At 30.4% G+C, this 24,295-nt stretch overlaps 1 protein-coding gene across 8 annotated transcripts in view; it reads left to right on the forward strand.

Moving 5' to 3' along the window:
- The window catches only part of nAChRalpha1 (nicotinic acetylcholine receptor alpha1), a 173,967-nt gene that overhangs the window by 145,244 nt on the left and 4,428 nt on the right, over positions 1-24,295 (forward strand). For all 8 annotated transcript variants that reach the window (XM_088182282.1, XM_088182266.1, XM_088182258.1 and 5 more), the window contains 3 exons: positions 9,799-9,843; positions 13,406-13,515; positions 18,393-18,573. In XM_088182282.1, coding sequence (XP_088038408.1) covers positions 9,799-9,843; positions 13,406-13,515; positions 18,393-18,573 — 336 coding nt within the window. The remainder of the gene's footprint in view (positions 1-9,798; positions 9,844-13,405; positions 13,516-18,392; positions 18,574-24,295) is intronic.

The raw sequence follows: 24,295 nt of genomic DNA on the forward strand, positions 1-24,295 counted from the left end.
TGTACTTTGTTAAGGTGTTCTTAACTTTATCAAAAATATTTTTGTTTCTAGTTGTTTCAAAAAACTTTAAACATTGAATTATTGAATAAACAATTAAATACAAACCAGTGAAAAGGCTTTTAAAAATGGGTACTTACTGTTTCTATTATTACATAATCCTTTTTTTAAACTAAATATATGCTATGTTGCAAAGTACACTTATTATAATTTGACATAGAATTCCTTTGGAAAAACATAAATTTACCAAAAGCGCTGAGAGCCGAAAAGTTTGAAAACCACTGGTTGAAATAAAAACCGATATTTAATTGCCTATTGATGTTACTCACAATATGCTTAACTCTTAAAGCAACTGTCCTCGCCGAAAGACTGATAAATATACATAAAAATATTTTTAAAAATAAATAATTTATTGCAAAATATTGCAAAGAGCATCACAGTGAAATGCTGAGCAATGGGAGCACCACATTCGGTCATATATCGCAATCTTCAACTCTTTTAAATTTTAAAGAGTTTTCGAATGAAAAATCTAATCTTAGCTCACAGGCAGAATTAAAATAGGGGGCGGGCCGGATTTGGCTTGCGTTCCGTAGTTTGCCAACTTCTATCTCATACCATTGCTCTATTGTGTTGATATATAAAAAGTATTATATTTTGTAAATGTTCATGAGCTCTTTCTCCTACAGAATGTACTTGAATACACGACGTACAATAGCAAAATTATACCGTGTGTGAAGTTGTGATAACGTTGATCTATCCTTACTTCAAGATGGATATAAAGTTGTTTATCCCCCTTAAGTCGTCTTGCAAGACATAAAAGTGTCGATGGCAACTTCACCTTTCACGGTAATCTAGCAAATGACACCGTCTGGCTCGTTTTCCAAAACGGGCGTTTTTGTGATAAATTTTCTCGCCTTTCACGAATCTTGTTACAGAGTCCTCTTGTCTTTGTTATTAATTTAGGACGCAATTATATTGCAACTGCCATTGTGAAATGTCAGTGCATTCTGGCAAGCGTCGAAGTCCCTCGTGCCAAATTGAGACTCATTACCGACTTTTGTCCGAAAAATCTTTTAAATGCCATTGTCTCCGTAATTTCCGGGAAAATATAGAAAATGTTAATTTTCGTAACGATTATTGCCGTCTGTAATGCACGAAGTTGGGCTTTTACGACTGCGAAACGTGCAGGTGAAAGTCCATAATGTAAAAAAAGGAAACAGGATTTTATATATACAATTTTTTTACGTGCCCATTTTGCATATATTTATTGAAATTTCAAATGAACCAAACATTCCAAAAGTATCATAAATATATAAATACAAATAACTATTTTTTTATATTAGGCTTCTATATACATTTTGAAATATTTTACGTAAGAATATTCAGGTAAATAGTGATACTTCATTATATTAATAATGGTAATAATGTTTACGAAAGTTCATACAATCTTTATAAATGTTTCTATCAACAAATATGTTACATATTTATGTCACATCTGATAAGAGAAAATGTCAAGGGGTAGAATTTTTAATTACGTATTTGTGACTCACTGTAACATTCTATATTATTTTTACGTTGTTATTATAAAATCCATTTACCGCTTTTGATAGTGTTTGGTTAATGGTGTTCATTGCCTATATATAGCATAACACAAATTTAAAAATGTGCATGTTCATTTTTCATATTATAAATAAATCCGTCCTAATTTTATCTCGATATTGTCATTGATGGCATCCCTTTGGTAAAAAAAACGTTGTCGATTAAGCTGAACGCCTTGACGTAAAGTAATTTGAAAGGTACATAATATAATGCGTCCATGGGATTTGAGGGGTTCAGTATGGGACCCTCACAATGGAGCCTTGAATACCAAACGGCTGGGCTTTTTTGTCGTCGACTACGCCAGAAAAAAAAACTCACAGAGAAATTCTCATAAGAAGCGAGATTTAGATTTTTCAGATCCTGAATGGCGCTCGGTGGAAATTATTGCAATCCCTTGCCCCCTTTGTGCTCGTGTGCGTGAGTACGCCTTCGTTCAAAGGTTGTAAAACACAGGATTAACCCTGGGGAATCGAATAAAAATATTTACAATCTTAATCTAAATATAAGATACGATACGTCGTAACGTTTTATATCCGTAAGATTATAACGGATGTTATTATGTGTTGGGGTGCCACTGCTATAAGAATGTATTTGCAATATAAAAGTAATTTTTAAAACATCTCGGATACGAAAAGTATTTTGATAACATTATTTATAAGATAAATACAAATCACAAGTTTTTAATTTTTGACTTTTTATGTAGAAATCATTTTATATTTTACCAAAAAAAGAATATATTTAAATAATTAGCTTTGAAATCATCTAATAAATGCGGACTTTTTCTTTCTACAAAGTGATTTAGATTCTCTATGGAGATTGGCTACATGTTAACTGTTTGCCTTTTGGTGTCAAAAAGTTCCATACTGTCATTTTCTCAATCCCGTTATTCCTACGATCTCGATGGGAACATTTTATCTATAAAAACTTCCACTAAAGATCTTACAATCACTTTTGCGAACAAGTGGAAGTTTGACCATAATGACGCATTGGGGTAACCTGTTACGCAACAATGATTTTAATTTTAATTAAAATAGATTTACCATTTTATACTTGCAAAAAATAATTGTAATAAATTTAAAAATAAATCAGTGTAGTAAACTTTTGATGCATCCTCATTTATCATGACTTTTTATTAAAGTTCAAAATAATTTCAATTTTTTTTATTGCATATTTTATTGCATATTTCAATAATGTGGACAACAAAATAATAAATAACCGGCACGATAGTCGAGTGGTATAAGTCGCTGACTATTGACCTGAAAGATCTGGGAGTCGAATATTATTTGAACCTTTTCTGCTATCATGTCTAGGAAATCGGAATCAGTGGCTATTATATCATTATAATTTCGATCGATCATCACAGAATAGATTAATCTAGATATTTTTAATCTCACAGATGAATATCGTGATGATCGATCGGACCGTGTGTATCGGGATATTAAAAGCGAGCTAGTCATACATATAAGGTATTAATAATTCTATAATAATGCGCTACTTCAACTTATACAGAATACCTCTATTTAACAAAACATAACTAACTTTTAATCAAATGTCAAATATGTATATTTAAAATAAGTTAATGATGAAAAATCTAGATTTTATTTTATATTTAAGCAAACGACATGAGCATGACTCATCATTATTTAAACAAAATGTCGATAAGTTTTGTGCTTATTACAATATTTTGTTACTGATGGTTAAATCGGGAAAACCGCATACTAATGTCAAAGAACTAATTCTGCCGGCTACGCTAACATCTGATATTTAAAAGAAGAAAAGAAAATCCTGAAATTAATACCATCGGCCATTTTTAGAAGAATCTATGTAAACGCCCGCATAAGTCATTAATGCAATTATTTAAATCTAACCAATTTATTGAAAGACAGTTGTTTCAACAATTGTGAATTAAAAACACTGTAGAATTTATTCGCCTTCTGCTTCATACAGAAGTTCATTGGCTATCATATCATCTTGATTAGCTTAAAAAATGACTTTTTAATAATTTCAATAAATTTTCTTAAAACAAGAACCATTATTTCTACATTTGTGAAGAAACTTATTTTGTACAAAAAATCACTCCTTTGACAGCTAGAATTTTTAAAACTTAAGCATATTTTGTATACCTGTACTTTGGTATTTTTTTTTAAATCAATATGGAATATCATATTGTTTTTAGAGTATAATTTTTTTTACAACAATATATTTGAACTGTCCTTTACGTTATGAGATATAAAATATTCTAAAGGCTGTAAGTTAAATAAAATATGCTAATAATATTTTTTTTATTTGAAAAAAAAATACTTAACCAACTCTATAAGCTCACATGTAAACGATGTTATTTTTGCAATTTAAGAAATAAAAAAGCGATATTTGCTCAAATTAGCTAAAAATAGTTTTGCTTGTAAACCAAAAGCATGAATTAAGATTTCTTCAAAAATCATTAATTCTATTCCTATATTTTTTCATATTATGTTGAATCTTTATACATTTAATTTATGGCCATTTTATTTAAAAACGAAATAATGTATGATTACAAAATATCTAGTTTGTCGCTCCTTAATCTGAATCCAAAAACAACGCAACAAACTTCTAGAATACCGTAAATCTGTGATTGCCAGTGCTTTATGTTATAGATAAGCATTTTTTTTAAATAATTTTAATTTGATAAACAAGCGAGGTCTTGCAATGCAAGTAGTCCTCTCAACACCACTTCATTACTCTAGCTCATGGATTAGAAAGTAATTTTGGACTTTACACCATACTATTTTAAATACTATTTCAAAGATGCTTTGTGAAAAAGAACTGGTGAAAAAACATGACCAGAAGCTGATAACCGACGAACTGATGGATCGGCATCGCGAGCAAAATTTTTATAGTATATTTTTAATAATCTTTATGCAAATCATAACGACATTTAATGTATATTAGATATATTTTGGAACATTCTGTCTCTCAAAAAAATATGTTTATTTTAATGCTCAACTGTGCACGAAGACTATTAGACAGCAATTTTTTTTTCAATGTTAAAAATTCAATAAAATTTTATCTTTGACGATTAAAACCCATTGAAAGCCACAATGAAAGCAGAATGAAGAGACCCGCTCTGGCGTTGCCAAATCATAGATATTACCGCGTCTGTTGTGTTTGTTTGTGTATAAAATAATATCGGCATTTGTTTGGTTTGTTTCATTTCCCCGTTTTCCGCTCACTCGTAAATTTTCATCAGCGCGTGAACTTTTAAATATACTACAGTCGAAAATGAATACAACGGTTGTTAAGTGGCAACTTTTGCCGTGAAAGAGGTCTCCACGGTTTTGCCTGAAAGTTGAAAGTTTTGCAAGAGTTCGCCGTTTTCGTGTTTTCTGGCCAAATCATACTTTTGGTGAAACTATGGAGGCATACAAATGTATGTATTATATATTTATAAATAATATTTATAAATTGTAAAAATAAACAGTTTTTATCGTTTTATTAAAATTTAATGTTGAATAAGAGAAAAGTTTCTGAGATATTGGCTTCCAATTCTGAGCAGAATAAAACCGATAAACAAACCTAAACCTAAAAATAATAAATTAAAAAATAAAAATAGTGATAATTCTTAAAAAGTGGCAACACCGGTTTACCCCCACTTGACCAGGTTGAGAGCGACAGTTAGTCTCCGAGGATGAAGAGTGACAGACTCTTCGAAACGTCAGAAGCTCACATACAAGTAAGATCGTGATGGCATCCGTAGCCAATATTGATCAAAAATATACACATAACTCGCGATAAAAATTTTAAATCTATTTTACATATAATATATATAATACATGTATTACTTTTATAAGTAATGTTTGTTATTATACTTATTGGATTAAAGGTTTCTTAGCTTTTAAAGATGTGGGGGCTTGCATTTTGCGTCTTTTCTTACTCGCATCTCGTTTGCCGACGGTTTGACCACCGATGTTGGGGTCATCATCTAGGGCGAAATCTTGATAATCTGCGTCGACTTTGATTCAATCTTGTGTTTTGATATTATTTCGTTTGTTTGTTGCTAAGGGAAAAAACAAGTGCAATTATTTTTGATTTGGTTTGTTTAAATGAATTCATATATTAATGAATTTTGAATAAAACCTGTAACCAGGTATCCAAAATTGCTTTCGCGTCATCTCTTTAATTTAGTGCTATTTTTTATATTTTAATTGTGACAAAATTGACATTCATCAGACAAACCGTAGGATTTTATAAAGAAAAATAGAGCACAAAAACGCAATAAAATGCTTTGAAAAAAATTTTGGCAAACCACGCTTTCGATGAAAATCACCATATTAATTCTGCTACAAGCAAAACTTTAGGCAAAATTAAAAACCCAATTTTAAAAAATCATAGAGAAGCAATTGAAATCATTTGAATAAAATTTGAGTTCCCAAAACTGTGAATAAGAGTTTAGTAGTATACATAATACAAAAAAAAATATTTTCGGTGCATTTTTTATGTGCTACGCCAAAAGTAATTAATGGTTATGTTTAAGAGTAATAAATAACAATATTATATTGAACAAAATCATGAATTATTGTATTACGATTTTATATTGCTTATAGTGAAGGTCCGAAAATATCATACTTGCTCAGATAAAATTTGCTGCCTCTTTTAGTGGCCGCTCGGTTACCATCTCACAGCTAGCACCTTGATCAAAAACGACCCTGCATACTCTTGTGTGTATAAACGATGTATGTATAGCTCTAGACTCAGAACTTGTCCGATTGCGTGTGTGTGAGTCACAGGGTGTTTGATGAATGTTTTACATTTTGTTATTAATTTATTTTCTAATATTATTTTTTTGTAGCATTTATTTTTAAATAATAAATTAAACAGATCGTATTTATGTCCGATTTTCAATGGACTGTTTTTTTGTTGCAATTATGTTCAAACCATTTTTTATACCTGGATAGGGATGGTTTATTGACATGGGGCTGGCGGAAGGGATTTTTTTTGTCTTACTTGTCGCATTGTGATAGTTTTACTACACTAATATCAATGGCTCTTCCATGGATCTTTAGAATTTGTAAACTTGGTATGTATATGGTGAATTTAGAATTGTAAATTTTATTAAATTATATTAAATACTTTAGAAATTATGACGATTTTAAAATGTATTAAATACGTGAATGACATATATAATTAATACAAAAATTGCAGACAAAATAATCTATCCATCAAAGGAATCTTCTGAATTAGAGTCCGAATCTTTGTTTACACTAAACACTAAATTCATATTATTCATAATATCATTCATGGCAATATCGTTGATTTCATATTTTTTTTCATTTTTTATTGCATTTCGGCAGACATTACTCCATTCGTTGGCAGTTATGATATTTATTTTTTCTTCCACCAGTTTTTTTACTGAATCTATTGTCATTTTATCAATAATTACTGATTTGCTAGTATCGTCCATCTTTTTAAAATATGTATATACGTTTAAAGCCATTTCTTTAGTTTGTCCCGATAATGCTCTTCCTTGCCCTAATTTGCTGTATTCCGACATCTCAATACTTGATAAACACCGAGTACTCAACAGATGACAGCTTCGCTCTGTGCCAATTGCCTACTGACTCACACCCATTCTACCTAACACCAACAGGCGCGTATGGTGAGATACATTCCCTTTCGCTCGTTCGCGTGTTAAGGGACGAGAGTGTGTGAGCGATAAAGGGATACGGTCCGAATGCCCTATCTCTCACTCACTCTCGTCACTTAACACGCGAGCGAGCGATAGGGAAAGTATTTCGCCGCTACCGCTTGATCCTAAACCATCCCTATGTTATCGCCGTCCACTAAAAAGTCTTTACGTCAAAAATTATTTTACAGGGTCCAATCAGTGCAGATTAGTATACATATTTACTCACACTATTGCAATAGGACAAGTTCCATGTCTAGAGCTATACATGGGTACAAAGGTAGGGTACATCCCAGCGGCGAACAATGGCCCCCGTTCCGACCTGGGAGCACCGCCCTGGCGTTTCTCCGTAATCACAATCGCAGTAATTTCACATTATGCCGGAAAACAACCGGGCATGTCTTTTTTCTTTCACTTCCGCGGCACCTCTGGCCTCCACCCAGAAAAACACCTCTCGAGATGGGAATACTTTTGACGATTGCTTGCATTGTTTTCAAGTTTTTGCCTAAAATATATAAGCGAACAACAACATTCTTAATGCGATTCGCCGTCTCTTTATAACTTGTTCAACAATACTCGCCGACGAAATTGAATAAAAACTTTGGTCTATAAGCAATTTTATTTTTTGTATAAAAAATAAAACGGTTATATACTAATAGGAGTATCTTTGAGGACAAAATTCTCAATCTAGACTGCTTTGTGTTTTTATTGTTAAAAAAACACACAAATGCAATTAAAATAGAATAGCTTAAAAATATAACTAATTTAAAAACTTTTTAATACACATATGAGTCATTAAGATTCTAGTCTACGACATGTATTAGTATAATTATAATTACTTTAATAATTAATTTTTGGCAAAAAATTAAATAGTTGGTCTTTTTAAGAAGTCATAGTTACTTATCAATTATAAATAATATATAAATAATTGTAATAATGAATCGAATGTTATAGTAACATTTAACTGATATTTTTAGTTTTAAAAGTAGTTTATAATGGCGAGTGAACTCTGCAGTTTAATGAACTAGTATTGTACCGATCGTCTTAATTGTAATTTGGATAGTAAATATAAAAAGATTGCACTGTTTTATCTACAATGCAGACCAAAAACTAAGGCTTAGTGAAATGTATTACAATAAAGTAATAATAAAATATTCTGGATGTATTATATATAATTATATTATCTGTTCTTTTAATAGCAAAATTTAATGCAAAATTTAAATCAGGTCATTCACGTACACATTTTATCTACTTAGTCTGCAAACAAAGTTATTTTCATATATGTTATAGTGCTACTTGTGGTTATATTTATTATTTGTAGAAGTTTTAAATAAATATTTTCTATTTTTAAATATTTATATATTTTAAAATGGTAGAAGTCAAGTGACAAAAAATATTTTCACACCATAGTAGAGTTAGCTATTTATTATATACTTGAATCTATAAAAACAACATATACGTAGCTTAAATATGAAATAAATACATTGCAGAAATCTTCAAAAACTATATTAATACAAAAATAAAACCGTTATTTTACAAACTTCTTTAAATATAAATATGTAATGTAAATATTATAAAATTGTACGACTCGATTCACAACACAGAATTGCATATATCTAAATGTCTTGTCCCTACCACCACACATGGTGCTGCGTACAAAAATATTATTTATAAATTACACAAAAAATAATAATATATATACCAGGGCTGTGGAGTCGGAGTCGGAGTCGGAGTCGGAGTCGTGGAGTCGTGGTGTTTTGGCCGGAGCCGGAGTCGGAGTCGGAGTCGTGAAAAATGAGCAACTCCGAGCATTTTTTAAATTATGAAATTTATGAATTTTTAATTGCGTAATAATGAATGTGTATAGCGTATGAATATTAAACGTGTAGAAAAACACCAAAAATACCTTAAAAATTTAAACTTTTTTGAGTCGGAGTCGAAGTCGGAGTCGGAGTCGGAGTGGAGTCGTGTTGTTGGTAAATATCGGAATCGGAGTCGGAGTCGGAGTCGTGTTTTTTTTTAGCGACTCCACAGCCCTGATATATACATATGTAATTATTAAATATATAATGTTTGTTTTACAAGTTGTCGACAAAAACAATATTCCGAGTCGCCCCACTAAAACAATTTTTCCTTTAATAAAAAACCAATTTATAAGTAATTCGATTGACATTTTATTTTACAAAAATATCACAGTTTATTAAATTATAAACATTTTAAGCTTTTACATTACGTGTGTAATTAAATTTTCAGCATTTCCTTTCAATAAAATTATTACTCAATTTACTTTATAATTTAATGCATAGCTATAAAAACTTTAGGAACTCTCACATCAATTTGGGTTATATTTTTCAACTCTTTATTAAGACTGATCTATATATATGTAAAATTCATATTATTTTAAATTAAATTAAAATAGCCCTCTCGAACTAATTTAAAATTTATTTGCAATAAATTAGTATTTCGAGCGCCACAAATATGTATACATTATTTACAATTCCTTTTTAATAAATAATAATCGAGTTATTTTTGTATTGTTTCAGAACTTGAAGAATCAAATCATGACCACAAACGTTTGGGTGGAACAGGTAAGTAATAAATAAGCGCCCTCTCGCGTGCAATGGTTAATTTAGAAAGCTCTCAGAGAGCTTTTTATTTCGAAAGTGCAGCCCGCATGATGAACAGCACTCGTTGGCGAACGTTGTTATATATTTTTTAATTTACATATGGATTATTTCATATACTTTTTAATACATTAATATTGCAATTCAATACATAAAAAACTAAATGAAAATGTTGGGATCGTCATAACCCAAGATCATAAAATAATTTTAATAATAAAAATAAGATGTAATATTTGTATAAGGTAATCAACCTGATTGTTGTTATCTCTTCGTTTTCAAACAATTCAAATTAATTAATATATAATATTATATAGCTCAGGAATTTCTAGGATCAAATATTTTATATATAAGTATATAAAATTGAAAGTTTAATACATTTTAGTGCAAAATTAAAAATATGGTAAAAATCATTGTTTTTTTAATTGTATGTATATGTTCTCAATCTTAAAGGATTTTTTTTTAATTTTAAATATCTAAATACTAATCCTGTAATGTTGTGTGTCCCGGAAAATATCGATTGCTTGGGGCAAGTTTCTAGTTAAGCAATAAACGAGGCATAAAAATGCAGTTGTGTCACCTAATAAATAACTGTAATCTTAAACTTTTGCAAACCTCTTTTAAGTCAAATCTAAATGTAGAGCTATTTAACCCGCAGCAACCCAAAATTTTATTCTTACCGATTTTAATGATCGGTTCATATTCATTAACAAGTTAAACTCGGCCGCAAATTCCCACGGGAAAGTAATCTGTTTAAGCTGCACTTGCACGCAAACGGTCGAAACCTAATAATACAATTATTACAACGGGGGCGCGCTGTTGAACAAAAACGATTCGGTCTCTTTAATTAAAACCAAAGTTCGCGTCGAGAAACAGACCGAATTCAATCTCGATGCAAACGCGATTCTAGGGTGCCGATTCTTCTCGACTCCGCGGCATGATGAAACTCTTAATAAAGATTTGCATATAAATTACAATGCTAATTACACATTTAAATCTGCCCTCTATTCCGTTCTAATTTCCTTTCAATTAAAATTTAAAACCCTCAAAAGTTTGAGTGGAATGCGAATTTCGCCTTAGTGGTACTAAACATAGCAACAAAACGAAATTAATAAGTGTTCAAATGCACATAATTGCGCAAAATATGTTTTTTAATAATAGGTTAAACTTATAAAAATATTTTAATTACTTTTCTGTGACAACATTTAATTAAACGGTTTTTCAAAGATCGTCACTTCCTATCGTCTAAATTTATTGCAAATGGTCATCCGTTAAACCTGACTTGAAATTGTGATTTTCATATGTTTCATCTTTAAACATATCTTTTTACATATGTGCTGCCAAATACAAATATATCTTAATTTATTATATTCGTCACCTGAAAAACACATTTAGAGAGTTCTGATAGTACATTGAGATTTGAAAAATGCTATGATATTTACAACAAAGGTTAATCTACAAAATCATTCAGTATTTTATATTAGTAGCTAAGGGTATGTATTTTAAAAAAATCTCAATAAAAAAATGTCATGACTTAGCCATTGAAATGCTAAATGATAAAGCAAGTATTGTTATTCAACTTCAGTTTATAATAAAAATATCAAAACTGATGATGGTTAAGTCACCGCTGACACAATTAGTTTAATAATATATTAAATTGAGATATTTCTTACAATTTTTATCATTGTTTTTTGCTATTAAATTGACTATTGATGTTACTCACAATGCACTCAGCGACTGTTATATTAATAATATATTGAAATAATGCTGCAATAATAATTTAGCAACAGGAAATGGCTTTATCTTATTAGTTAAGATATGAGGTACTTAAGAACTTTATCTACATTTCATTTTATTTCTGCGAAATAAACGCATTTATTAAAAAAAATCGTTATAAACTTTTATCTTTTCTAATCGGAATATCGTGTCGAGTGATTAGTCTGGCAATGACGAAGTATATTTTTTTACAGACATAATTTCACCGCATAAAAAACATCATAATAAAAAAATAATTGATACTTCGCTGTGTTTAATATCATGACTTTTGAAGTCCACTAGTCTTTTTTTCTGGAATTGATAATGCCAAGACAAATATTCACGGATAATAAAATGCTCACAATATATTGCAAAAAGCGTTACTCAAGACACTGAAGGCGCAACGGTATGCGAAGCAATAGGAGCACCACGTACGGTCATATGCCACAACCGTTACATCTAATCGATCGATTTTCCCATTTTTTATTCAATGTTTTTACGAATATTTTTTTATTTTAGCTTGAAAACAATTATTTATATATAACCTATGAATATATTTTGATGATCTAAATTGCATAAACATACTTATTTTAAAATGTATATTCGTAAACCTTGTATTATATATATCAAGTGCTATTTCTTCAAGTATTATGATAATAACTATATTCGATTTACGACAATAATATTTTTAATTTAATATATCAAATAATATTTATCTTTGCTGGTTTTCATATTTTCCATATTTGATAAAAGAATATGTTAAAAATAAAAAAATATGTAATTATCTTTAAATCAACACATTTAGTAAATGCTAAAATGATAATGTAATCTTATAATATTCGTCATGTTTTTTTTAAGATCTATATTTATCTACAATGAAAAATTGAATTCCATTAATACACATTCTTACTCAATTATATTTTGAGATATGGTTGACATCTGTTGACAGTGTATTAAATTATTATATATTTGTACCCAGCCAAATTTTATAATTTATATTTAATATTTAATACAAAATTTTAAAATAAAAATTGTGGGTTATTATTTTTAGTGCACGTGGAGTATAAATAAAAATCTTTAATTTAAGGCAAGCAATAATTATTATTTTATATCATAATGAACCGAATTTACTTTATATATTCAATAATATATATGTTCAGAAACAACTGTTTATTTAATTTAAATATCGGGGCTCATCGCAAGTTCAACTTACATACTAATATTTCGTCAGTCATGAATCTGTCATGATCACAAATTTTAAGAATTATTTATTTAATTATATTTTGAATCTTTTAAATACAACATAATCGCATTTGTATTTAATAAAATAGTTTTGTAAATCGGTTAAACTAATCTTTTTCTTTATGCGATCATCCCACGTGCATTCCCGCTTTTTATTTTAACTTTTACAATTACACACACAAATTGGAATTACCACGACACAATGGAAGACACTCCTGCGCCATAACGAGATAATGAACCACCACCAACAGTGTCCGGAAGACGCGTCCCGAGGAATTGTTCCCTCGAAACGGGAAGGACGGACCTGTCTCATACATTTTCAAGTTTTTCACTTTAAAAAAGTTAAACGACGCCTCGGGAAGTTTTTCATAAACCGCCGTTACATATTTCATGCGGGCTTCGAGCCGAATGGATAAGAAAAAATAACCTATTTCAAAGATCATTTGCTCTTTAATATATTGCGCGCGAGAGACGCTCATTCGTTAGTTATGATTATGGCATGTATAATTGTATTTTTATTTTATTTTACCAGGAATGGAACGATTATAAGCTGAAGTGGAACCCTGACGACTACGGTGGGGTGGACACTTTACACGTGCCTTCTGAACACATATGGCTGCCTGATATCGTGCTTTATAACAAGTAAGTATTAAAAAAATAATTTATAAGGAATTAAAACACTCCATGCTCTATTTAAATAAATACCTCGCAAAGTAATAAAAATCCTTTGAATGCATTTAAAAACTTTGTAATAATTGTTTGTTATTTGCGTTGGTGTTAACATCCCTAATATTAGGTTCTTGATATTATATTTTAAAACATATTGTGAAATTCACAGTTATAAAAAAATAAGCGGGATATTCTTAAAGTAAAATACAAAGGTAAAAAATACCTTTAAAGCATTAAATTTTGAGATTTCTTCATAATACCTTTAGAACAGTGCTTTTTAACCGAATGTTTAATTTAGTAAGTTGTATGATTGTTTAGTATTTAAATTTTTTTACATATTTTCATTTAAAATGGATTAAAGCACGATTCCTTAAAAAAAATTTAAAACTTGGAATGAGTTTTATCATAGCGAATGATTTCTTTTCTAATTTTATTAAAATAGTATATGTTTTTATAAAAAAGTAAATCATTGAAATCTTTCTCCCTAGGTGAAAAATATCATCATTTTAATTTTAAATACCAAAAAGTTTTAATTAAAAAAAAAATTTAGTCAAACAGTATTAATATGCATGCCCATTTTCATTGGTTTACTATTTAACCACTAATGATTTTCTATGTTTTGAAGCGGAAGAGGTGTGATTTTGTAGCCAAATTATATGACAGTTTATTTTATAATAAGCATATTATAAATTATACTGTCATCAGTTTTTCACTGATGACAGTTTATCATCAAACTATCTCTTAGCTGACAGAACAAAACGGTGTTGATTTAATTATGTTTATATTATATTAATATGATTGGGAAGGATTGGAAATAATATGTGGATTCCACATGAATTGAGGGAAGAAAACAAGTCGACGCGTATCAGCTTCTGGATCTTGAAGCTGGGCGTCTTTTCTCGATCATTTGATAACCGGGGATGATAAATGGGTATTGTGCGACAACAATCGTCGTAAAATACACTGTTTTTTTAAAGATCAAGTAGAAAAAGCGAAGTCACTGTAAAAAAAATATTTTTTGTGTATGGTGGGATTGCGCTAATATAATAAAATCTCTTTTGAGTGTTTATTTTGATTTTGATACTCGAAAATATAATTTCCTTTCTAAAAAATAAACATTATCTTACCTATTGTTTTTTTTTATTCCATTAGCATAAAATGATTTTGATGCAAAATATTTCGAATATTATTTATAATTGAAAATCCTCAACCTGGTAAAAAAAATACTTCACTTATCAATGAAAGTTAAATAGTTCTACTACACAACGATGCGCGCTCCCATGTGGCGAAATTGCCTCTCGATAAAATCAAGGACCTTGGCTGTAAGGTTTTACCTTATCCAATTTATTCTTTAGACCATGCTCGATCGATCCAACACTTCCTAGGTAAAAATATCAAAATGCAGATTATGTGAAAAAGGGCCTATCGGAATATCTTGCATCTGAGCTTCCAACATTTTATGTTAATAAAATTAAACAATTGACTAATAGGTGGAAGAAGGTTTAATCTATAGAAAGGAAATTATATTTCGAATTAATAAAATAAAAATAAACATTTAAAAGGATTTTTATTATTCATTAAAAAAACGATGTTCATAATTAATGTAAAATATTTATAGACATTGCTATAAAACACACCTTTATGTACTATGCTGTACTAAATAGACATATAAATAACACTACGCACAAAGCATCTCTAATAGCATAATCTTTCGATTATTGTCCATTAATAAAATAAACAGTTTTGTACACATTTTATCGTTTTTTACAAAATGAAGTGATTATTAACAGTGACGAATTGATAGCCAATACTTTTTTAACACACGCATAAACTCGCCACGTCACGCGGACTAATTCATAACAAGTTAAAATCCTTTATTTATTACTTCCGAATATCTCTCGCACATAAATTTCTGCATTCTATAATGCCTGCACTACACTCTCTGGAAGTTGTCCGAACCGAAGTTACAACTGAAGTCTACCGAGATCTACGACTTCGAGTAAGCGACCACACTGTCGCAAATTTCATATGCAGTCCGGACGGCGTCTGTCACGTACAGCCGGCATATTTGCGCGCGATCGAAAAAAGTGCCAAATAATCACAATTTTTAAATTGGCATATTATTAAAATTACGCTACTGATAATTTTGAAAGTTTGTGTGGGCACCCACCAATACAATATCAATGAAAACTTTTAACGATATCTGTTAGAAATATATACTATCAAAAATATAATTAATCACTTTTGGTCTCCTAAAATATTCAAAGATGTCAGTAAGAGTCTGTTGAAGATCGAGTTTCATAAAAACATGTTAACATACGTCCCACGGTAGGATAGCAGCGCTCGACATGCGTGTTAACCATTCTATCTCAGTTTGCGAACCACCATATCATTATCTCTCTCACTCTCGTCACTTAACACGCGAGAGACCAAAAGGGGAAGTATCTCACCGCTCACGCTCGAAAGAGCAGCTCCGACTTCGGTCCCTTTGACTCGGAAATATGCCGACAATGTTCTGTTCTGTTCTCGGTAACCTTGGACAACTTCCGATTGATTTTAGAGTGGGTAGAACCGAACTTGACCGAAGTAACCCACTATATTCTCCGTCCTTGGCTAACCTTGGCCAACTTCCAGAGAGTGTAGTGCAGGCATTAAAGATGTCAAATTAAAATTAGCCCGCATGACGTAATTTGTCAATAATTATCTTTGCTCGGTATATAAAAAGTCGTCTATAGCCAGTTAATTAATTTAGTCCTTTCGTAATGCGACGTTTTTGAGAGTGAAAATAAGCTAATCTAAACATTATTCAAAAAAGGCGCTTTGTAATGGGATATAGTCGCTGTACAAGGCATTTTCGTATTTGTTCTTAAACATATCGTATATCAGGCGATATTGAATCTTGAAAGGATTACGTGATAATAATATCAAAGCCTTTATTAAAGGGATACGTAGTGTAATGCAGGGGAACACACCTAAGAGATTCTCAGTAACTTTACAAAGTTAAATAAGTTGTATGAAGTAAGAAAATACATAGTATTTAACTATTTAAATAATTAACAGCGTTGCTTTTAATAGAAATAGCCATTTATTTTGTGCAAGTAAAATTTTTTAAAGTATCAGAACATGCTGTTATTAATAATTTATTTTCATTAAAAAGTGTCATCCATCTATATGAATGTATATACATTAAGTTCTGTTGCTTTTAATAACACCATCGGAGCACGTTTGAGACTTATACGAAAATAACAAAATCGATATCGGGTTAATGGTTTCTAAGTGTAAAATGCAACAGGGTAGCCCTACCCATTATAACGCCACTAGCCTTTGGCAAGTGCATATTAAAAATGCATTCTCCTTTTACAGCGTTCGCCTATGGCCCTCTCGTCTCCGCTGAGTGCATATTGTTTGAGGCACTTTAAGCCTGACTCGGCCGCTAATGCATCGCGGATAATACCCGAGTTATAGATAAACCGACTTTTATAACTGCACCAAGGCTATGGCGCATCGTGCTAGTGTCGCTACCAATTTGCACACTACGATATTATCCAATAGCAGAACGCCTTATCAATGATAACCAATTTGGTTTAACGACAGTGCTTAAGATAAGTCACATGTGACGCCGTAATGGAAGCCCTAGAGTTAAAATTAGTTTACAAGTAACAAGCTTTGAATCTTTTCACGATTAGACAGGAACTTGGTCCTTAAATGACAATGATAATCAATATTGCTATGGATATAAGTATGTTAAAAAATAAATTGTGCTACGATTAGTACACATCAGATAGTGGTGATCAGTGACTTTTTAAACAGTGGACTAGGCACGGAAAAAATATATATTATATATTTCTCTATTTCAATCATACATTTATTTAGTTAAAATCTTTCGCTATAGCCTGACTAACATAAGCCCAATGCGTTACAACGTTTTAAGCAAAGCAAAATCTACTTGCAAAACAAATTTTATTTATATTTATTAGTTTGAAAACTTGATACAATGCTAGAAATGCATTTGATAGAACATATTTTTTTTGCACGTTTGCTTTTGTTTATTCTCTTAACTCATTTTTGTTGAAAAAATCTATAAATTAACCAATGTATAATGAAATTAGAAAGCATGGTTGCAATCTACTGTTTCAATTTACATTGTTTCATAATATCTCTATCCATAAATTTCGTACAAACTAAGCACAGATTTTTCCAGGTCATTTATCATAATACTTGTAAATGAATTATTTTTCTTGCTTTAGGGATACTCTAATATTTTCTTGTTATATTTCCAACCTTATCTTGTATTAACATCAGTATTAATATTATCTTGTAACGAGTCAATGAAATATCTATTCCTTAAAAATGCTAAGAATAAATTTATAACGAAAAGATTAAACCGCTGAATTAAAAGATTGAAATCGCTGTTCATAAATATTGGACTCTCATTTAGAATTAGCATTAGGCTCATTAGCAACCCCGACCCTTAGTTAGTTGAACTTTTGCTTCAGTATTTTGCACTGACTAAGGCTAGAACCGACTTTCTACACGGGCTGTCACAAATAACATCTGCGGTATGATAAGCATAATGTAAGAAGTTCAAAGGTATTTGTTGTCACTGATGAACTCATCAAATAAGTATCCAGAACTGCTGTTGATACAATAATTTCCGAATGATGCATAAAAATGAAAACAAGTTTGAGTGATGACGTTGAACTTAAGACACTCGTTTCAAAGGTGTATCCTAAAGCTATTATATGTTAATCCCGAAAACAAAGTCTAGACAATTTATAAAATATTTTTATAAATGGTCTGGACTTTTTTAATATCACATGTATTGACATTATTATTTATTTTACTTTCAGTGCCGATGGTAACTACGAGGTGACCATCATGACTAAAGCAATCCTTCACCATACCGGAAAAGTCATTTGGAAGCCGCCTGCCATTTACAAATCTTTCTGCGAGATTGACGTCGAGTACTTCCCCTTCGACGAACAGACGTGCTTCATGAAGTTCGGCTCCTGGACCTACGACGGCTACATGGTGAGCTGCGCAAAAAAATATTGGCAACAACAGAGACGAATTTTTCGAAAATGAATGGTAGCGTACAGCTGAAAGCGCGGTCGTTTTAATTGTTTGCCAAAGTTTCCTTTGTTTGTTGCAAATACGCTTTATTCGCAACTTTCGCCACTGTTTTGTCTGGAATTATTTTGTTTGCAACAATGGCGCCGTCCTTATTCGCGATTGTTCGATCGCTTATCCGCCGAGCACACCGTTTAAAACAAATAAATCCGAATGTTTGCACAAAAGCGAACGGATAATGTGGACTTTATTGTATGTTTTAAAAATAAAACAAACTTCAAAAATACAATCGAGTGCTTCAGCCGTGATTTACTTTAACCGGACTTAGATTATATTTTTCTGTGCCATTATATACGAGAAACGTTTATTTTTTTAATGCAATATATTAACCTCTCTTTTACACTATTAATAATAATAAATGACCGGACTCGTTACAATTACATATAATTTTTATATTAAAATAATGAAAAAGTGAAGCAATCTAAAACATAAATATTCAAATACAATATATTCATGACTATACACATAAACAATGAAGCTATTCTTAATATAGCAAGTCAAACTATATGAAGTTGAATATAACTTCAAGCCAAATTACTCAATGAAAAGTTGAAGTTAATACTTTTTACTAGTCATTGTATTAATGATTGCTTTTTCAGACTATTTGATCTTGAGCCAAATGCTTTAAAGTGTCCAACTAATTTATCAAATATTGCTTTTATCTAATTTGTTTATATATTTTTTAAAATGATTGTACATAGATAATTTAAAAAAATATACATTGATCGTAAACCATTAAGAAACACCCTGTTGTTGCGATCGAAAAAAGTAATTGAATCGGTGGACATTCGCGCAATGGACCTACTCAAACGTAAATATTCCGAGAGTAAGGCTCTTTGTTTTGCTTTGCATTTCATTAAAAACTCATCTCGGGGCCCCAGCATCCATTCTTTCGTTGCCACCCTTAACGTCGACTAATCTCCAAAGCTCCTCTTATTTCCCCCGTCGCGAAGTTTACACTCAGACGCCATCTTTTATTTGCTGGTGGCCGTTACGCCCATTACTTTATGGAACTATCTGTTACATAAATATTTCTTAATTGTAAGTTCGAATTTGTACTCCTTATTTTTCTTATATTGCTTTTAACTTATTTTTTTTACCAAATGTTTAACCTTTTCAATTTTATAATTGCATAATTTAAGTACAAGAGTATGGATATAAATATAATAAAAAATTGTACTATTTTTTATATATATTAGATATCCCAAAACGAATGTCAATTCATTAAATTTTATACCTTAGTGCATCTTTTATTTTATATATGTTATTGCATATCTGGATTTTACATTCCGAGATTTGAAAAAAAATTGCGCCTCAAAATTTATTATGGTAGAATTTTTAAAAAAATTTTAAGGCCGAAAAAACATCTGTTAAATGGTAGGTAATTCATTAGATATCAGTAAATGGCAAATATTGTTTAAATAAATTCGTACAGCAAATTACAATATCAAGACGATTATGTCCTAGCTACAAAAATTGAAGCAAATCCATCAGCTGACTGAGAACCTAAACCAGTCAGATTGGGAAGGCTTGGATACAATGTTTATGGGACATGAATTGAGCGAAGAAAACATGTCGACGCGTGTATGTATATCTTAAGAGCTTCTAGATCTTAAAGCTGATCGTCTTTTTTATCATTTGATACCCAGAGATGAAAAACGGATATCGTTTGACAGTAATTACTGTAGAATACTGTGGTGATCTTTCAAGTAGTAAATCTCATCTCGAAGCTTGGGCTTACTGTAGAAAATGGTGTGATTGCAAAGAGATCGTGCTTACAATATTAAGCCTAGATGAATAATAACAGCAAGTTTATATTGTGATCAGCTAAATAGTTTACACAAAGAATTAAAAAAAAAACTACATTTGTCAACAGAAGTATCTTATTCACCTTATTCTCTAGATCTTGCTCTCTCTGACTGCTATTTATTTCGATAGATGCAACTCTTCCTAAATGAAAAAAATCAAAATGTAGACGATGTGAAAATGAAGCTATTGGCATATTATGAATCAAAGCTTCTAACATGTTTTGCAGATAAATTAAAAAATGACTTTAAAAGAGGTGGGAGAAGGTTATATATTAAGTAAAAATATTGTTAATCGATAAGATTAAAATAATTATTTAAAAGTATTTTTTATGTTTAATTAAAAAAACTATATTCATTTCAAGATACCTTAGTATAATTAGATTAGTATAAAAATGTGTATTATGACTTGTAATATATAAAAAATATAATGGTGTTATTTCTTTTGTTGTTTAATTGTTTAATTTTTGTGGTGAGCGTGGTATTTTTTTAAAATCGGTCTATGAGTCGTTCAACGGCAAGCTTTTTAGAGCAAAGTTACAATATGTATTTATTAATTTTAAGCTTATATTCCAGGTGTCAGCATATTTCAAGCTAGATTTATATTTTACAATACTGCCCTGTTTTCTTTGGAGAAGTGGTGACAAAGTTTGTCTACGTTTCGTAAATATAATTACGCTTAATTTTAATTAATTTTAATTTTCCACCTTTCGAAATAATTATTAAGATTTTAATCATTTATTCGCGATAGACTTAAGGCTGAAAATACCTATTATTTATTTGTATTAAGCTACACACTGTTTCTGTTATCCAGTACTAAAATATATGAATAGATGTTTGTTTATATATGTAGTAGTTTGTATCGTTTTTTATTTTAAATTATCATAAAAAAAAAACAATTTATTTAATCTATTTTTTAAAAGTTTAATCGGTGATATTTAAAAAAACATATAATTCGTAGTTACTTTTAGTTATGGTATTGCTTTTAGCTTCAATATAATTCTAATTTTGCCCCATTACCATAAATCAACAAACAAATTCAACCCAAAATACACGATTTGCTACTTAGGTATACCCTTATACAGATATAATGCATTCTAAATTGGTTCAGGGGGGGCCGAAATTACGATTCGGTTCAAAGGCCCGATTTTAATATTTATATCCGATATCATATATAAATATGTATAAGTTATGGGAAATTTAACGTATAAAGAGCACGATTCAAACAGCGATTAATAAACTGTCGGAAATAAATCCATCTCGGCGGTTCGTGCTCGCGAATATAATTACGGTATCGAACCGTTTTCCTTTGGAGGTTTTTTCCGCACTTTCTTCCATTTTCCTCCAATATGATTTTAATAACAAATTTTCAAATGGAAAGGGATTTAATATAGTAGTTACGTTTTCCCCTCTGCGCCTCTCTTTCTCTTGCCGGCGCGATTTTTCGTTATCATTTTTTTTAATATGCGCATATCCAATTGTATGGACCGAATGGAAAAACGCGGAAAGTTTACACACAATGGCCGCTTTTGTTTATGTGTTTGCTTCTTATTACACGACAACGTGGACTAGTCGGCAAAATAATACGTACACATATAATACATACAATAGCTTATAAAACAAAGGTCCGCCTGATTTGAATCCCGCCTGAATAAAAATCCTTACCAAAGTGTGAATGTACTCGTCGAGAGGTCCTCGCTTTTGGGTCGGACCTAATATTTTTTATGCGGGTGAAAAGTAAAGCCAGTGAAAAGACAATACAATAAAAGTGTATCATATTATAATACCTCTTCATATTATATTCAGTTCATATACACTACATACTAGAAGTTGGTTTGAAAATATTATTTTTATTTAACATAGACGAGGTTAAATTTAAGTTACACTTATAATTTATTATAAACTAGCATAGTACTTATTTTTAATACATATAAATCATAAATATATATTTTTTAAGCATATAAATATCACTTAATAATATTATTTTACAGCTTAAATATCGAAATATATGTATATTTTTAATCATGTGATGATTATTATTGATTGATATTGATTTTTAATGGTATTGAAGGTAAATATCCTACATTGAATGCACTTAATAAAACATCTATATTACTGTTCCTCATGTGATTAATATTTAAATTTGTGTTACGTTCTTAATAAAGTGAAGACTTTGCGATCGCGATAACATATCCGCTTTTAGAAACCAAACAAACCAACTGTGACTTCACCAGGTTTATAACTATGCGTTCAAAGTCGAGTTCATTTAGTTTGCGTTCGTCTTCGATGTTAAATCTGTGCGCCTTCGGAAGATGATTAACATAATCCAAACCGCGAACGCTTGGGCATGCCTCCCTATTAGTCAAAAGTTAAGGGCGAAGGTTTAATTACGGCTCGTAAACTGCGCCCAAGAACTTGTCCAAAAGCCGAGCTTTTATAGGCAAACTTGAAACCGACCCGACAATGGCTGAGACACCCGGAGAAACCTCACAATAAAATCCCGCGTCGGTACTACTACTGTATGTGTCTTGCGAGATTCTAAAGTTTTTACGACCGACGCCGTTTTATGGGGGCGTTCGATTTTATTGTTGATATTTTGGTCGAAATTTGCATGCGTGCCCGACTAAAGAACAAAAAAATGTATAAAGACAACAACGCGGGACTACTTCCTTTTTATGTACACGCGAGGGATAGTAGCCTTTTATGCTCTTAATTTTATCAGATTTAATATCAATAACCTTGCAATCTGTTTAATCAGAATATACAACGATTCGTGTAAAAAACTTATATTTTTTTCAAAATTAACTTTATTGTTCCAATTGATAGTCTTAAACTGAAAAAAGAGTATATGCCTGTAACCACTTAAACGCCAGCATCTCACCGGTAAGTCAATTGTTTATTATTATTTTCTTAAACAAATTATTTTTTTAAAACAAATTCACGAACTATTTACAATTTTTTTTTAATTAATAAAGAATATTATACTTGCTTAATTTATCAGAAAACCAAGTATTTTATATATATTTTTAGATTGAGATACTGACGTGTGAAGATAAATAACAGGTTACTCACTAAAAAATCGCTGGCGTTTAAAGGGTTAAATGTTAGATATAGAAAATCTTGTGACACGGTATGGGATGTCAATTTTTTTCAATACATTTATTTATACTAATTATAAATACTAAACATGTTACTGGTTTATAATCATTATCTTGTTTACTATTTGATAAGAAATAAAACGTTTGTGCTTATAATTTAAGGAAAAAAAAACAAAAACCTCTTTTTATTTTGGCGGAAGATAAAAAAGAAATATAGAAATAAAAACGATAAATTTAACGATAACTTCAGTACATTTTAATAAAGATCTGAAATGGTCGATATGCTGTCTTAGCATCTAAAGCAATATATGCTTTGTCATTTTGTGCTTGTATTTAAATTAAAGTTTGTTTATATCGTAGTCACCGATACACAAGATTAGTGGGTTAGTGTTATTTCGCAAAATTATTATTTGTTTAAGATTAGTATAAAAAGTTTTATATATTTATTTTGAATGACTTGTAATTTACAAAAAATAGTATTACTGGTGTATTTTACAGCTGGAAGATTTATGTTAAAATGTTTATAGAGAAAATATTATTTTCTTAAATTGACGCGCTCTTTCTAATAAATATCGGTCTAAATGCCACAATGGCGGCAAGTTTTTTAAAGCGTAGTTGCAAAATATGTTTAATAAATTTATACTTAGAGTCTAGGTGTAAGCCCATGTATTTAATGCTTGTTTTTTAATTTATTTTTCTACATTATTCATTTTAGAGAGG

This window comes from Plectrocnemia conspersa, unplaced genomic scaffold, assembly GCF_051122295.1.
Source record: "Plectrocnemia conspersa isolate PC_06_02 unplaced genomic scaffold, ASM5112229v1 ptg000001l, whole genome shotgun sequence".
In the NCBI taxonomy this organism is placed as follows: Eukaryota; Metazoa; Arthropoda; class Insecta; order Trichoptera; family Polycentropodidae; genus Plectrocnemia; species Plectrocnemia conspersa.